Source organism: Bufo gargarizans, chromosome 3, assembly GCF_014858855.1.
Source record: "Bufo gargarizans isolate SCDJY-AF-19 chromosome 3, ASM1485885v1, whole genome shotgun sequence".
NCBI lineage: Eukaryota > Metazoa > Chordata > Amphibia > Anura > Bufonidae > Bufo > Bufo gargarizans.
The window spans coordinates 576,492,167-576,509,395 of NC_058082.1; the positions used below are offsets into that span (position 1 = coordinate 576,492,167).

The window sequence follows — 17,229 nt, forward strand, 5'->3', positions numbered from 1 at the left end:
AAGATTTTTCATCTGTTGCTGTGCTTGTATCCCCACATAATACTTCACTGAAAAAGAGACATGCCAGGGCATCTGGTAGGTCTTTTCCCGGGAGAGCTTCACTCTAGGGGTCCAAATTGCTCCCCCACACCAATATCGAGAAAGCTGTTAGTTTGCTTTGGTAGCAATTGTAGTTCAAATCACTTCACATCCCATATTAAATACAAAAATAAATAAACAATCAAAAAATTAAGATCATAGGCATTGTCACATAAAAAAATAAACAAACTATTGAAATATAAACATATTTATCCCATACAATAAACGGCTTAACGGAAAATTATCAAAATGATGGCTGATTCCCTTTTTTGTTTTTGTCGCTTCTCTTCCTAAAAAGAAATTAAATAAAAAGAGATTGAAAAGTCATGCATACCACAAAATGGTATCAATAAAAGCTACAGAGTTCCTTGCAAAAAGTGAGCCCTCAAATAACTCCATACACGTAACCATGAAAAAGTTATGTAGTCACAATATGCTGATGCTATGAAAATAATTTTTCCCCAATTTTTTATTTTATTTTTAAGAAAAAAAATATATAAAAAGCAAAAAATAAAATAAAAAATGTGATATTGCTGTAATCATACTGATCCAGAGACAGAAGCTAATTGGTCGGTTTTACCACATAGTGAACACTGTCAAAACTAAACCCATAATAATGGTTTAATTATGTTTTTTTTCCCAATTCCACCCCATTTGGAAATTCTTTCCAGCTTTCCACTACATCTTATACAATAATGAATGGTGCCATTAGAAAGTGCAACTTGTCCTGCAACATAGAAGCCCTCATATGTTTATGTATATGGAAAATTAAAAAGTTATGGTTCTAGGAAGACAGGTTGTAAAAAATGTAAACGAAAAAACTGAAAATTGCTCCATCAGGAAGAGGTTACATAGTTGTTAAGGTTGGAAAAAGACAAAAGTCTATCAAGTCCAACTTGTAATCCTGCCATATTCATCGACAGAACAAATCCCTGGAATAATGTCCGCCTTCCTTTTAAAAAGGGGTTGGACCAAAGGGAAAGGGTGTGTAGAACAAGATTTCTATACATTGTCCGAAGTCTCAATGTTATTTTGAACTAAAAAGTCATCTAAACCTTTTTTGAAGCTATCTACTGTATTTGCTGTGGTTAAACAGAGCGTAAATGGCAAATATGCTTAGATGTTTATGATCTTTACAATGAATATGACATGTAATGGGGGCGCAACTCTTTTAAAGCACAAATACCAAATTGAGATGTTTCATAGGGCATGATAGAAAGGACCTCACACCATCCTCCAGATGTAATACACCCTCATACAAGTTGATATCCACCAATATATTACTATGTAGGTCTGAAACTCTATACTGATTTATTTTATACTATATCTGTATGGAAGAATTCTCTTTTTCTGCTTATGAATTTTGACAGCTCGAGTGAGCTCTGTTTAGTGGTGGTTGTGGGTAACTGCCACGATGCTGTCAAACCAAGCCGAGAAAGCAGTTCACAGTTGAGCCCTATTACGCCATGGTCTATGGTGTAGTCCTGTATGTCTCCTTTATGGAAGTTATGCCACTGGGTAATACAGCTACTTTTGCCTTCCGCACTATATTTGGCATTGCAGCCCTGCTAAATCAATAGAGTATTTTAGTATTATCAACAGCACGGTTGAATATATAAAATATAAGTGTATCTTCAGGCAGCTAATTTCATTGCATGATTTCTAAGCTGTAATATAAAACACTGTTGAAGAATAATAAATGTCCAGACAGTAACCTTGATTAAGCAATATAACATTGCAAAGCAATTTACAGTTATTGCTGCATGTAGATTAAACAAACATTGGGAATACAGGCTTTGCTTCCAGCCCCTGAGTCTTGTTGCTAAGTTACACTATTAAATAATGTAAGCAGTAATTTAATTAATTTTCTTAACAGTGCAGCCTCATATTATACAATTGCAAAATGAGACTACGGTTGAAAATGGTCACGTGACCATGACATGTGAAGCAGAAGGAGAACCCATACCAGAGATTACATGGAAGAGAGCCAGTGACGGAAAGACTTTCACTTACGGCGACAGGGTGAGAGATTTCTCTTTTTTATATATATTTATTACTTTGACATTAGTGGTTTTATTGTTGCTGATTTACAACAGTGCTCATACAGAAGGAAACAACCAATCAAATTGCAAAAAAAAAAATATTTACAGACGTGTCCACCCTTACTATACCTTAGCTCGATTTTGGTTAAAGGGGTTGCCTAAGTGTTTAATACTGATGATGACCAATCCTAAGGATAAGTCATCAATATTAGATTGGCAGATGACTGCCTATCCTTAAAAGGAATCTGTCACCACAATTGTGGACTATTATCTGAAGTAATAGATGAGTAGTACTGCGCAAAAATATTATCATTTTATATTTTTCTACTGCCCCCCATTCGTCTGCTATGCCCACTGAAAGCTTCTTGGACATACACAGACTGTTATGTTGTGACAACATGATGGAGAGAAGTCCTGTGCGCATGCGCAACAGTTCTTCCAGTGTATTACAGTGCAGCTTTAAACTATGTGATAGTGGGGGAACTGTAGGAAACACAAAAATAGAGATCTGGATGTCTTTTCTGCAGTATTGCGTATGTTTTATTGCAGATAATAATTCAAGGTGACAGATATTAGATTATTTCAGCTCAGCTCCAATTTCTTGAATTGGAATGAGCAGCACCTAGATCATGTGACCGATGAACATGACATCACTGGTCTTGGAAGAGGCTGCAGGGCTCACCAGAGCACTGCCGCCTCTTCAAACTGCTTATTGATGGGTGTGCCAGGAGTCAGACCAGATTTTGATGACCTATCCTGACCATTTTCTCATTAACACAAATTTAAGAAAAAAATCAAAACATGCTAGCAGAACCATTGACACACTGCAATTCGCAACATTTGCACTAGGTGGCCACACATTGACACATATAGGATATACATCCCCTGGCATAGTATCACAAAATCATGCTTTATTTTTAAAGCTGGTCATTTTGCACCACACATCTCAGGATATTAAGCAAAAAGTTAGGAATGATAAATTTGTATGATAAAATTCAGTACTCAGTAGTGGGAACTAGAAACTGTTTTGCCTTATCTAGACCAGGAGCTCTTCTTCTAGGGCGGACACGAGCAACCCTGGTTAAAAGCTAGGACCTTCTGGTCTTTGGGGGCCCAGTGGTGATATTGCTCAATACTTTTTGAGTTAATAAGGTCTCATGAACAAAACCCCTTTAGAAATAAAGCTGATTTAGCAATCAGGTGATAGCCACAGTCAGGCGTCTTTCATTCCTGATGATTTCTGCGGGAACCAGTTGCAGAAAAATGAAGCATTACATGGTATGTTTTAAAATAAATATCCATCCATGTAATGCATATATGCACTGGTTCTATCAGAAAACTCCTTGCTTTCGAATATAGAGAGAAGTCCTGAATGGATGGCCTATTAGGGCTTATAGACAGAGTCATTTTGAGACAATCCCTTCATTGTCAAGTAGAATAGAGGTTAACTGTGTTACCAAGGGCCTGACATGTATCAGCCCTGACTTTTTCACTATGTAAATTACATTTGCAGATCTTTACAGCAGTGTGGACACCTAGAAGTGTCAACAACTCTCTGCAACATCTGTTGCTAGGCAATATCTCTTTTTGGGCTCAATAAGTAACAATTACATGGTACATGGTAAAGGCCAGATGTATTATTTACAGTGCATTCAGAAATCTTTCAGACCCTTTTCACATTTCGTCATGCTCTAGCCTTGTGCTAACATACAAAAATATTTTTTTTTTTCTCCATCATTCTACATTCAATACCCCAGAATGTTCAAAATCATAGCTATTGTATTGAAAAGGAAAAACTAAAGTATTGCATTGGCATAAGTCTAGTTGAAGCACCTTTGGCAGTGACTACAGCCTGAAGTCTTAATGGGTATGATGCCAAAAGGTTTGTGCACCTGGAAAATCAGTGGACAGCCATTTTCAGGTCTCTCCAGAGATGTTTGATCAAGTCAGGGCTCTTGCTAGGCCACTCAGAGACATTCACAGAGATGTCCCTAGGTCAATCTTGTTTTGCCTTGGCTGTGTGCCTAGGACTATTGTCTTTTTAAAAGGTGTGACTCTTTTGTCCAGACTGAGCTCCAGAACACTCTGGATAAGGTTTTTATTAATTAATTTATTTTATTTATTTTACTCACTTACATAATGCTGACATATTCTGAAGCGCTTTACAGACATTATCATCACTCTGTCCCCTGTCTAAGTTCCCTATACGTGTGTCTTTGTAGTGTGGGAGGAAACCAGAGTGCCCGGAGGAAACCCATGTAATCATGGGTAAAACATAAAAACTCCACATAGATGTTGTCCTTCGTTAGATTTGAACCTAGGATCCCGGTGCTCAACTCTGACCAGTCCCCCTGTTCCAGCCATTGAAAAACACCCCCACAGCATGATGCTGCCACCGCCATGCTTCACTGTAGAGAAGGTATTGGGCAAGTAATGAGCTGCTTTCTTCCAAACATGATTCTTAGAATTAAGGCCAAAGTGTTCAATCTTGGTTTCATAAGACCTGAGAATTTTGATTATCACAGTTTGCTATCTTGCAAACTCCAGGCTGGCATTATTGTGTCTTTTACCAAAGAGTAGCTTCTCTCTGGCCACTGTGTTGTAAAGCTGAGATTGGTGGAGTGTTGTAGTGATGGTTGACCTTCTGGTGCCAGAATTATCATTGAGTTCTTGGTCACCCCTCTTACCAAGGTCCTTGGTTAGTTTGGTGAAGCGATAAGCCTTAGGAAGAGTCCTGGTTTTTCCAAACTTCTTCCATTTAAGAATTATGGAGAACACAGTGTTCTTGTAAACTTTAAATGCAGCAGACATTTTTTTTCCACCCTTCTCCAGATCTGTGCCTCCACACAATCCTGTATCTGAGCTGTTCTTTTCTGTTAATGGCTTGATTTTTGCTCTGTCAGCTGTGAGACCTTATATAGACAGGCGTGTCTTTCAAAAATCATGCCCAGTCAACTGAATTTTCTACAGGTGGACTCCAGTCATCTCAAAGATGATCAAGAGTAATGGGAAACCCCAGAGTTAAATTTCCAGTGTCATAGCAAAAGGTCTCAAAACTTATGTCCATGTAAAATTTTACTTTTTCTTTATTAATACATTTGTGAACATTTCTAAAATTCTCTTTTCACTTTGTCATTATAAGGTATGGTTGAGCAAATGGACCTTCGGATCATAGATCCCAAGTCGATTGGTTCAAATACTATGATGTTAATGCTGTTTATGTCCAGCTTCAAAATGTATTGGCCCACAAAGTCAGGCAAGACTTCTGTGAAATACTACTCTATTCCTATCTGAATATCTAAAAACAATTTAAAATAGGAATCCGAAGGGGGCTTTGGTACTGGCTGGTAACTCGGTATTGTTTTTAAATATTCAGATAGGAATAGAGTAGTAATTCCCTGAAGTCTTGCGTGACTTCTGACAAGACAAAGTTTGGTTGAGCTGAGCCAATACATTTTAATACTGTACAGAAACAGCATTAAAATTGAAGTATTTGAATGAATCGAAGATCTATTCATTCACGGCTATTATAGAGTATTGAGTACAGAATCTCATTGAAAAGAATGGGACTGGTTAAAAAGAAAAGCCGTATGCTTCATGTGTTTATTTTTATTTTTTTCGTTTTTGGAAAATGTCGTTTTGGAATGAAGTATACACCCCAAATTTGTTTAAAAATGCATACAATTCACAACAAAGCACCAAACATGTGTAATATAAACTAAAAAAAGTGTCTAAAAAAAATTTGTAGCATAAATCAGCAATGATTTTGAGAGGTGAATTTTAAAAATCCTTCATCTGAACATATTCTGTGTCTAGTAAAAAGGGGATGACCAAGGAAATGTAAAAATATATTTTAAGGTGTATATGTACATTGATCATGATGTGGTGCAAGAAAACATATCTGTCTTAAATGTATCGTGAATTTTGCCAAATTTATCACACTTATGATGAATTTGTTGCATTTTTATTAGCTCTCAATCTTTTATTTACTTGTTTCATCATTTGATTTTATCCTCTGAATGTAAAATAACAAAAAAATTGTTATATGTAGACACTTGCTAGAAGACACGTCAATTATGGATGGTCTTGTTTATATTTATGAACATACTTCAAATATTTCATGCCAGGAAGAATGGGATTTTTTTTCTCTTGCTTTATCTTTTGCTGCTATTATTTTATTCAAAATAGCCTTGGAAAAATGCAAACATCTAGAGATAGATGGATACATTATAACACACTTGGAAAAACTCATTTCTGAACAATTATTATATATTGCAGTTGAGGGCCATGCCAATATATATGCCCTTCTAGCTATTTCATTTCACATTAGCTATTACTGTTGATTCACTTACAATGAGGTTGTCAATTCTGGGCAAGGAGAACAGCCATCAGTCAAACTGCATTCTTATCAACGGTATTTAATAAGCTACTGTGCTCCCATCCTAAAAACAGATTTCCAGAATTCATTTTCTCTCTAGATAAAGCACAGTCTTATAAACTGCTAGGAACTATTTTCTTTAAAAAATAAATAAATAAAAAATTTTATAAAAAATGTGGTCCTATTTGAAGAGCCCTTCTATATGTAAAGATTTCCTAGTGATCATCTAATCAAATTAAAGAGCTATTTCCATTTGTAGCATATGCCATCACTTTATGATCAATGCTTTTTTTTCCCCTGCACAACAAAACTCCTGTCTATTTGGCTATGCAGGGAACTACAGCCTGATTCACTTATATGGAGCTGTTTCCTCTCACACCAGGTGGCTGCAGCACCAGTTAGTGATGCAGGTTTGAAAGCCAAAATCAGGAGTGTATCATAAAGCAGAGAAAGTATTAAAGACAAATACTACTTTGCCTCTTTTATTGATTCACCCCTGGTTTTGGCTTTCAGAACAGTGATCATATTTTCAGCTGAAACCACCCCACCCTACCCCATATTCAAAGATCAAACCATCACTTCACCCTCCCAGAAATAATATTCACAGTGTCAGCAACTGTGTCAGTCCTGAAAAGTGTGGCGTGTATTTGTATTCAGCCCCCTCTACTCTGATACTCCTAAATAAAATCCAGTGTGTCCAATTGCTTTCAGAAGTCACCTAATTAGTAAATAGAGTCAATATGTGTGTAATATATTGTCAGTATAACTACAGATTTTCTGGGCAGGTCTCAGAGGTTTGTTACACAACATTATTTTCAAACAGCATCATGAAAACCAAGGGACACCCCAGACAGGTCAGGGATAAAGTTATGGGGATGTGCAAATGAGGGTTAGGTTATAAAAAACTATATCCCAAGCTCTGAACATCTCACGGAGCACTGTTCAATCCATCATCCAAAAATGGAATGAATATGGCACAACCTACCAAGACATGGCTGTCCACCTAAACTGACAGCCAAGGCAAGGAGATCACTTATTAGAGAAGCAGACAAGAGGCCCAGAGTCACCATGGATGAGATGCAGATATCCACAGCTCAAGTGGGAGAATCTATCCACAGGACAACTATTAGTTGTGAACTCCACAAATCTGGCCTTTATGGAAGAGTGACAAGAAGAAAGCCATTTTTGAAAGCAAGGCATAAGAAATCCCATTTGAATTTTGTCACAAACCATGTAGAGGGATACAGAAAACATGTTGAAAAAGGTTCTATGGTCAGATTAGACCAAAGTAAAGTTTTTGGCCTAAATACAAAATGCTATGTGTGGCAGAAAATTAACTCTGCACATCACCCTGAACACACCATCCCCACCGTTAAACATGGTGGTGGTAGCATCATACTGTGAAGATGCTTTTGGTTAGCAGGGACAGGGAAGCTGGTCAGAGTTGATGGGAAGATGGATGGAGCTAAATACAGGGCAATCCTGGAGGAAAACCTGTTAGAGGTTGCAAAAGACTTGAGACTCGGGTGGAGGTTCACCTTCTAGCAGGACAACAACCCTAAACATACAGTCAGAGCTACAATGGAATGGTTTAGATCAAAGCATATTCATGTCACGTCAGTAGAGTAGATACAGACAAGGACAGTGATGTCCTGTACTGCAACCCCCACTGTCCCTACCTATTTGCAGTACAAGCCCTAGATGGCTAGACTGCAACTGGTGGACAGGCCCTACGCTACGTAAGTGCAGAGACAAGCAAACAAACACAGACAGCCAAACACAATACCAGAGTTTTCAGAAATGGGTCAGAACCAAATGGGCTATCCAGTACCAGAACTGGAGATGGAGAATGGTCAGAAGACAAGCCTAGGTCAGAAACACAGGATATCAATAAGTGAAACAAGAATGGGGAACAAGGAATCTAGCTAGTGATCAAAACAAGACTATCACTGACAATCATGTATGGCCAGGAAGTGATTTAAAGGGGTTATCCAACCCCTATAATGACCCTCCAATGCCCAGGCACCTTGTATTGATTATACTTAACTGCACCCTGGCACCCGCGTCGCTCTGGATCCCTGCACAACCTGCTATTGGTTGCTCCCTCCTGTCGCCGGATGTTTTGATCCGCATGAAGGGGAAGAGCCTCCCTAGCAGATCTGGAGCGACACGGGTGCCAGGGAGAAGGTAAGTATAATCCATACAAGTGGCCCAGGCATTTTGAGGGTCATTATAGGGGTTGAGTCCCTGGATCAGAACCTGATAGGTCCATGACTCAGTGCACCATTAGTCAGAAACACTAGTACACAGTAATAGAGAAGCAGAGCTAATAAGCCACTGCCTAATCTCTCCCAGCACATGCCTGCCGCAGGGAGAAACAGAGCATTACATACTGTTAGTAAGTATACAATTGCTTAACCAGGGGGGGCGTTGCTCAGCTGCGCGTGTCACCCGATGTGGCCCTGCCGAGTCTGAAGTTAATGCCACTGGAGCCCAGACAGGTAAGTTTATTACAATTCATGTGTTAGAATGGCCCAGTCAAAGTCCAAACCTAAATGAGAATCCCATTTGAGAATCTGTGGCAAAACTTGTAAATTACTATTCACAGAAGCCCTCAATCCAAGCTGACTGAGCTTGAGCTATTTCGCAAAGAAGAATGGGCAAAAATTTCAGCCTTTAGATGTGCAAATCTAGTAGAGACATTCCCCCTTAACAGACTTGCAGCTGTAATTACAGCAAAAGGTGGTCCTACAAAGTATTGACTCAGGGGGGCTGAACACAAATACACATCATACTTTCCAGATTTCTATGTTTTAAAAATCTTGAAAACCATGTATGATTTTCTTTTCAATTCACACATACTTGCTACTTTGTGTTGGTCTATCACAAAAAATCCTGATAAAATACATTTAAGTTTTTGGCTGTAACATCAAAAAATATGGAAACCTTATATTATAATAGCATCTATTCAATTTTTGAGTGGTGACACTTTTGGCCAAGTAAAATTAACAATCTTGACAATCACAAGTAACTTAAAAATGCACGGATTCAGCAAGACTTGCATACCATGCCCCTGTCAGCAGTCTAAGGCTAGGTTTTCACAAGACTGCTGTGATGTAGCGACCAGGACCCCGCCTGCAGAAGCCAATGGCTGCATGAATTTGTGGTTCAAAAGAAATATTACCTTCAAATTTTTGTGGCCATTAACCATCTCGAGTGTATGGAGGTTTGTCACACAGTTCTTCTTTCCATGGTCATGCAAGTAGAGATGATGACTATAGATCCTTTAATTTGCTGGCTTCCTCTTCTCATAACCTTGCTTTATCAGCAGCAGCCCATTAGAAATGTTGTGCATGCACAGTAAAATAAATTTGCAGAGGACCATGGACACAAAGTCTTCTACCCAATGAGATGCTTAGCATGCTACTATTAGATGGAGACAGTCTGAGCTCAGGAGCACCTTCTGCAAACACAAGAGTTCTGGAAAATATAGTCTGCACAGCATTGTTGCAATGCCCACCCTCACAGCAAAGACTTTCCTGATGAGGCAAAGCATTGAAACAGACAGAGGGAAAATCATACATAATATTTATATTTAATTTCCTAAACATGTGTGGGCCTTAGGACTGTAGCCCCTTTAAATGGACAAAAATGATGTCTTTACCTGCTTATGAATACATTTAGTTGAATATAACGAAAGCCCATGCATGTCGTGTTGTGATGCTCTCCTGACTTGGATTCACTATATGTAGGTGATACTATACAATAGCTTAATTTTCTTATTAATATGTGTTAATAGAGCCCTGACGATCGTATAGAAAGTATAGGACATCACGGAAAGTCCTCCTTGCGTATTAGAAATGTGATGCTATCAGATGCAGGAAGATATGACTGTGAAGCAGCAAGCAGAATTGGTGGCCATCAGAAGAGCATGTATCTCAATGTTGAATGTAAGTTTTTAAGTCATTTCCATGTAGTTGCTTTGAAATTGCTGTCTTTAACCCTTGTAGTAAAAAGGAAAACTAGTAAATGTGAAAATGTGACAGCAGATGAGCCAGCAGATATTTGCTGATATAGGATCAGCATATTGCATCTACCAGATGGAGCAGGGTTAGCTCTCAAGCTCTTAACTCAAATTTCTTAACTCATCGCGCTATCTTGAGACAAAAGCCATTGAAAAGCAATTGAAGGTGTTTGCTTAACGCGTTTAGATAACACGTCTCATAAATCATGAGTGTTAACTCTACTACAATTGTATGTAAGGCTATGGCCAATGGTGATGCGTGATCTCTGGATGTCTGACCGCGTTGACCCCATGATAATAAGAACAGGGGTCTTCAAGTCCCCTTTTTAAATAGAAAAGTGGTGTGGCATGCCTAACCATTCTCTTCTGCTGAGAACAGTGCTTGACTATCTCAGCCAAATGGACGTGAATGAAGAGGTGATCGATCATGTATGTGCACCACTGTTCCATTCCATCCATCATCCATCCATCCACACAGGGAACTCGAGGGCCCTTATTCCCAGGATCAATGTGGTCCAATGGTTGGATTCCCAGCTATAATAAATTCATCATATATCCTGTTAATAGATTATATATGTTGTTCATGGGAAAACTGAGAGAACTTTAAAACAATGCTCCCTGGGTAATCAGTTTAAATTAGTTCTCCATTAAAATGAAAACTGTCTTTATTAGCCGCCTATAGGTGGCACTAGATATCAACAGTGCTGTCTACAAATGGGTGGTTTAGTTAACATCAACACTGATGTCCTAGGGCAGTGATGGCAAACCTTTTAGAAACCGAGTGCCCAAACTGCAACCCAAAACCCACTTATTTATTGCAAAGTGCAAATTTAACCTGAATATACAGTCCACTATAGTATATCTTCCATCTACTTTATCATGTAGCTATAATAGCCTGCCGACATTCAGGCACTGCCTGTGCTGTTCATAGTGCGCCCTGCGCTGATGGCAGGATAAGTCTAAGGCATATTGGTACACCATAGACTTTTTCCAGGGTGTGGGTGCCCACAGAGAGGGCTCTGAGTGCCACCTCTGGCACCTGTGCCATAAATTCGCCACCACTGTCCTAGGGTAACCACTTATATGTGCTGCTAGACAGAAAGTTTCGATTGGGAAAGAAGCGTATTGTACTAATGCAGCCTTTATCACTATTAGACTTATTAGAAGCACTTACTGTTTTCCCAGTCTAAAGCCTCAATTACACGTCAGTGTTTTGGTCAGTGATTTTCATTAGTGATTTTGAGTCAAAACCAGGTGTAGCTCTAAACACAGATCAGTTGCAGATCTTTCCCTTATACATTAGGTCTGCGGTGGCTCTACTCCTGGTTTTGGCTCACAATCACTGATTGAAATCACTGACCAAAATACTGACCTGCAAATCTAATATATAAAGCTAAGTGTATGTGTGTGTATGTCCGCTAAAGGAATCCGCACCGTCACATTTACAATCACGAAATTTGGCACACAGGTACATCAGGTGTCCGGGAAGGTTTGAGAGCAGGTCTCAGGTCTCTAGGAAGTACCGTTCTTGAGATATTCCCAAAAAATGCATTAGCCAATAGAAGCTTGGTCACATGACCCTTATCAGCCAATAGAAGCTCGCAGGTCTTCCAGTCTCCACAGACACAGTTTTACTCCAGGTTACCATAACAACCCAGCCATTTATCTTCACTGCTGTAGGTCCGCTTTAAAGGAAATCTGTGACCAGGATAATCGCTGTTGAAGTAAAGCCTCGGCCTAATAGCACTTAGAACCTTATTTACAGATGTGCCTTTGTTCCAGCAATAGATGTTTTTATCCTCTGAAAATCAATTTTATTTGAAATGCAAATGAGCCAGTAAGGTGCCCAAAGAGGCGTCACTCTTGCAGAAAAGAGCCCAGACATGCCCCCTGCCACAATGTGTCCACCCTCAAACGACAAACTTAAAACCCCGCCCCCAGGTGCCACTAAGCTACGCCCTAATCCAATTAGGCCCCTCCCCTCCCACGTCTTAGCTTACAGGGATTGAAAAAATGAAGTTAAAAATAAACTTCTAGGTCCCGCTAAGCCACACCCCCCAATTCGGTTAGGCCACGCCCCATCCCACTCAGCCGACAGGGATTGAAAAAATGAAGTTAAAAATCAACTTCTGTCAGCTGCAGGGGTGGGAGGGAGGGTGACTTTCTTCCTGCAGCTCACACTCAGACAGCACAGTGCTGCGCTCTGTGAGTGAGCTGTTCAAAAGGACATCCTTGTATCCATCCAGGCTCTGCGCCAGACGGAGGACAGGGAGTCTGAAAGCCGGACTGTCTGGTTTAAAACTGGACCTATAACCACCATAGGGGCAGGCTGTTGTGGAGGTCACAGTTAAGGGGATGGTCCACAATGGAGGTCAGTGTTAAGGTGCAGATTGCTGTAAAGGCCACTGTTAAGGGGGCGAGCCGCTGTGGAGGTCACTGTCAAGGGGGTGGTATGCTGTGAAAGTCACTGTTAACCACCTCCCGACCGCTGTACGCACATATGCGTCCGGGAGGTGGTTGCTTTACTCCTCCTGAACGCATATACGCGTCATCTCGCGAGACGCGAGATTTCCTGTGAACGCGCGCACACAGGCGCGCGCTCACAGGAACGGAAGGTAAGCGAGTGGATCTCCAGCCTGCCAGCGGCGATCGCTCGCTGGCAGGCTGGAGATCTGATTTTTTTAACCCCTAACAGGTATATTAGACGCTGTTTTGATAACAGCGTCTAATATACCTGCTACCTGGTCCTCCGGTGGTCCCTTTTGTTTGGATGGACCACCAGAGGACACAGGTAGCTGTGTAAAGTAGCACCAAACACCACACTACACTACACCCCCCCTGTCACTTATTAACCCTTTATGGACCACTGATCACCCCATATAGACTCCCTAATCACCCCCCTGTCATTGATCACCCCCCTGTCATTGATCACCCCCCTGTAAGGCTCCATTCAGAGGTCCGTATGATTTTTACGGATCCACGGATACATGGATCGGATCCGCAAAACGCATACGGACGTCTGAATGGAGCCTTACAGGGGGGTGATCAATGACAAGTGGGTGATCACGCAAATAAACTTCCTGATCACTTCCCTGTCATTGATCACCCCTCTGTCATTGATCACCCCCCTGTAAGGCTCCATTCAGACGTCCGCATGATTTTTACGGATCCACTGATACATGGATCGGATCCGCAAAAAACATGCGGACCTCTGAATGGAGCCTTACAGGGGGGTGATCAATGACAAGGGGGTGATCACGCATATAGACTTCCTGATCACTTCCCTGTCATTGATCACCCCTCTGTCATTGATCACCCCCCTGTAAGGCTCCATTCAGACGTCCGCATGATTTTTACGGATCCACTGATACATGGATCGGATCCGCAAAACACATGCGGACCTCTGAATGGAGCCTTACAGGGGGGTGATCAATGACAAGGGGGTGATCACGCATATAGACTTCCTGATCACTTCCCTGTCATTGATCACCCCTCTGTCATTGATCACCCCTCTGTAAGGCTCCATTCAGACGTCCGCATGATTTTTACGGATCCACTGATACATGGATCGGATCCGCAAAACACATGCGGACCTCTGAATGGAGCCTTACAGGGGGGTGATCAATGACAAGGGGGTGATCACGCATATAGACTTCCTGATCACTTCCCTGTCATTGATCACCCCTCTGTCATTGATCACCCCCCTGTAAGGCTCCATTCAGACGTCCGCATGATTTTTACGGATCCACGGACACATGGATCGGATCCGCAAAACACATGCGGACGTCTGAATGGAGCCTTACAGGGGGGTGATCAATGACAGGGGGTTGATCACCCCATATAGACTCCCTGATCACCCCCCTGTCATTGATCACCCCCCTGTAAGGCTCCATTCAGACGTCCGCATGTGTTTTGCGGATCCGATCCATGAATCCGTGGATCCGTAAAAAATCATACGGACGTCTGAATTGAGCCTTACAGGGGGGTGATCAGGGAGTGTATATGGGTGATCACCCCTCTGTCATTGATCACCCCCCCCTGTAAGGCTCCATTCAGACGTCCGCATGTGTTTTGCGGATCCGATCCATGTATCCGTGGATCCGTAAAAAATCATACGGACGTCTGAATGGAGCCTTACAGGGGGGTGATCAGGGAGTCTATATGGGTGATCACCCCTCTGTCATTGATCACCCCCCCTGTAAGGCTCCATTCAGACGTCCGCATGTGTTTTGCGGATCCGATCCATGTATCCGTAGATCCGTAAAAAATCATATGGACGTCTGAATGGAGCCTTACAGAGGGGTGATCAATGACAGGGGGGTGATCAATGACAGGGGGGTGATCACCCCATATAGACTCCCTGATCACCCCCCTGTCATTGATCACCCCCCCCCCCCCTGTAAGGCTCCATTCAGACATTTTTTTGGGCACAAGTTAGCGGAAATTTTTTGTTTGTTTTTGTTTTTGTTTTTTCTTACTAAGTCTCATATTCCACTAACTTGTGTCAAAAAATAAAATCTCACATGAACTCACCATACCCCTCACGGAATCCAAATGCGTAAAATTTTTTAGACATTTATATTCCAGACTTCTTCTCACGCTTTAGGGCCCCTAAAATGCCAGGGCAGTATAAATACCCCACATGTGACCCCATTTCGGAAAGAAGACACCCCAAGGTATTCCGTGAGGGGCATATTGAGTCCATGAAAGATTTAAATTTTTGTCCCAAGTTAGCGGAAAGGGAGACTTTGTGAGAAAATACAAAAAAAATCTATTTCTGCTAACTTGTGCCAAAAAAAAAAAAATTCTAGGAACTCGCCATGCCCCTTACGGAATACCTCGGGTGTCTTCTTTCCAAAATGGGGTCACATGTGGGGTATTTATACTGCCCTGGCATGTTAGGGGCCCTAAAGCGTGAAAAGAAGTCTGGGATCCAAATGTCTAAAAATGCCCTCCTAAAAGGAATTTGGGCACCTTTGCGCATCTAGGCTGCAAAAAAGTGTGACACATCTGGTATCGCCGTACTCAGGAGAAGTTGGGGAATGTGTTTTGGGGTGTCATTTTACATATACCCATGCTGGGTGAGATAAATATCTTGGTCAAATGCCAACTTTGTATAAAAAAATTGGAAAAGTTGTCTTTTGCCAAGATATTTCTCTCACCCAGCATGGTTATATGTAAAATGACACCCCAAAACACATTCCCCAACTTCTCCTGAGTATGGCGATACCACATGTGTGACACTTTTTTTGCAGCCAAGGTGTGCAAAGGGGCACATATTCCAAAGTGCACCTTTCGGATTTCGCAGGCCATTTTTTACACATTTTGATTGCAAAGTACTTCTCACACATTAGGGCCCCTAAATTGCCAGGGCAGTATAACTACGCCACAAGTGACCCCATTTTGGAAAGAAGACACCCCAAGGTATTCCGTGAGGGGCACGGCGAGTTCCTAGAATTTTTTATTTTTTGTCACAAGTTAGCGGAAAATGATGATTTTTCTTTTTTTTTCTTTTTTCCTTACAAAGTCTCATATTCCACTAACTTGCGACAAAAAATAAAAAATTCTAGGAACTCGCCATGCCCCTCACGGAATACCTTGGGGTGTCTTCTTTCCAAAATGGGGTCACTTGTGGGGTAGTTATACTGCCCTGGCAATTTAGGGGCCCAAATGTGTGAGAAGTACTTTGCAATCAAAATGTGTAAAAAATGGCCTGCAAAATCCGAAAGGTGCACTTTGGAATATGTGCCCCTTTGCCCACCTTGGCAGCAAAAAAGTGTGACACATCTGGTATCGCCGTACTCAGGAGAAGTTGGGGAATGTGTTTTGGGGTGTCATTTTACATATACCCATGCTGGGTGAGATAAACATCTTGATCAAATGCCAACTTTGTATAAAAAAAATTGAAAAGTTGTCTTTTGCCAGGATATTTCTCTCACCCAGCATGGGTATATGTAAAATGACACCGCAAAACACATTCCCCAACTTCTCCTGAGTACGGCGATACCAGATGTGTGACACTTTTTTGCTGCCAAGGTGGGCAAAGGGGCACATATTCCAAAGTGCACCTTTCGGATTTTACCGGTCATTTTTTACACATTTTGATTGCAAAGTTCTTCTCACACATTTGGGCCCCTAAATTGCCAGGGCAGTATAACTACCCCACAAGTGACCCCATTTTGGAAAGAAGACACCCCAAGGTATTCTGTGAGGGGCATGGTGAGTTCCTAGAATTTTTTTTTTTTTGTCGCAAGTTAGTGGAATATGAGACTTTGTAAGAAAAAAAAAATAATAAAAAATCATCATCATTTTCCGCTAACTTGTGACAAAAAATAAAAAGTTCTATGAACTCACTATGCCCATCAGCGAATACCTTAGGGTGTCTACTTTCCGAAATGGGGTCATTTGTGGGGTTTTTCTACTGTTTGGGCATTGTAGAACCTCAGGAATCATGACAGGTGCTCAGAAAATCAGAGCTGTTTCAAAAAGCGTAAATTCACATTTTTGTACCATAGTGTGTAAACGCTATAACTTTTACCCAAACCATTTTTTTTTGCCCAAACATTTTTTTTTTATCAAAGACATGTAGAACAATAAATTTGGCGAAAAATGTATATATGGATGTCGTTTTTTTTGCAAAATTTTACAGCTGAAAGTGAAAAATGTCATTTTTTTGCAAAAAAATCGTTACATTTTGATTAATAACA

The 17,229-nt window shown here is 40.9% G+C and overlaps 1 protein-coding gene across 2 annotated transcripts in view; it reads left to right on the forward strand.

Annotated features, from left to right (window-relative positions):
- NCAM2 (neural cell adhesion molecule 2) overlaps positions 1-17,229 on the forward strand; it is a 440,779-nt gene that overhangs the window by 289,756 nt on the left and 133,794 nt on the right. For both annotated transcript variants that reach the window (XM_044287571.1, XM_044287572.1), the window contains 2 exons: positions 1,955-2,100; positions 10,298-10,448. In XM_044287571.1, the coding sequence (XP_044143506.1) occupies positions 1,955-2,100; positions 10,298-10,448 (297 nt within the window). The remainder of the gene's footprint in view (positions 1-1,954; positions 2,101-10,297; positions 10,449-17,229) is intronic.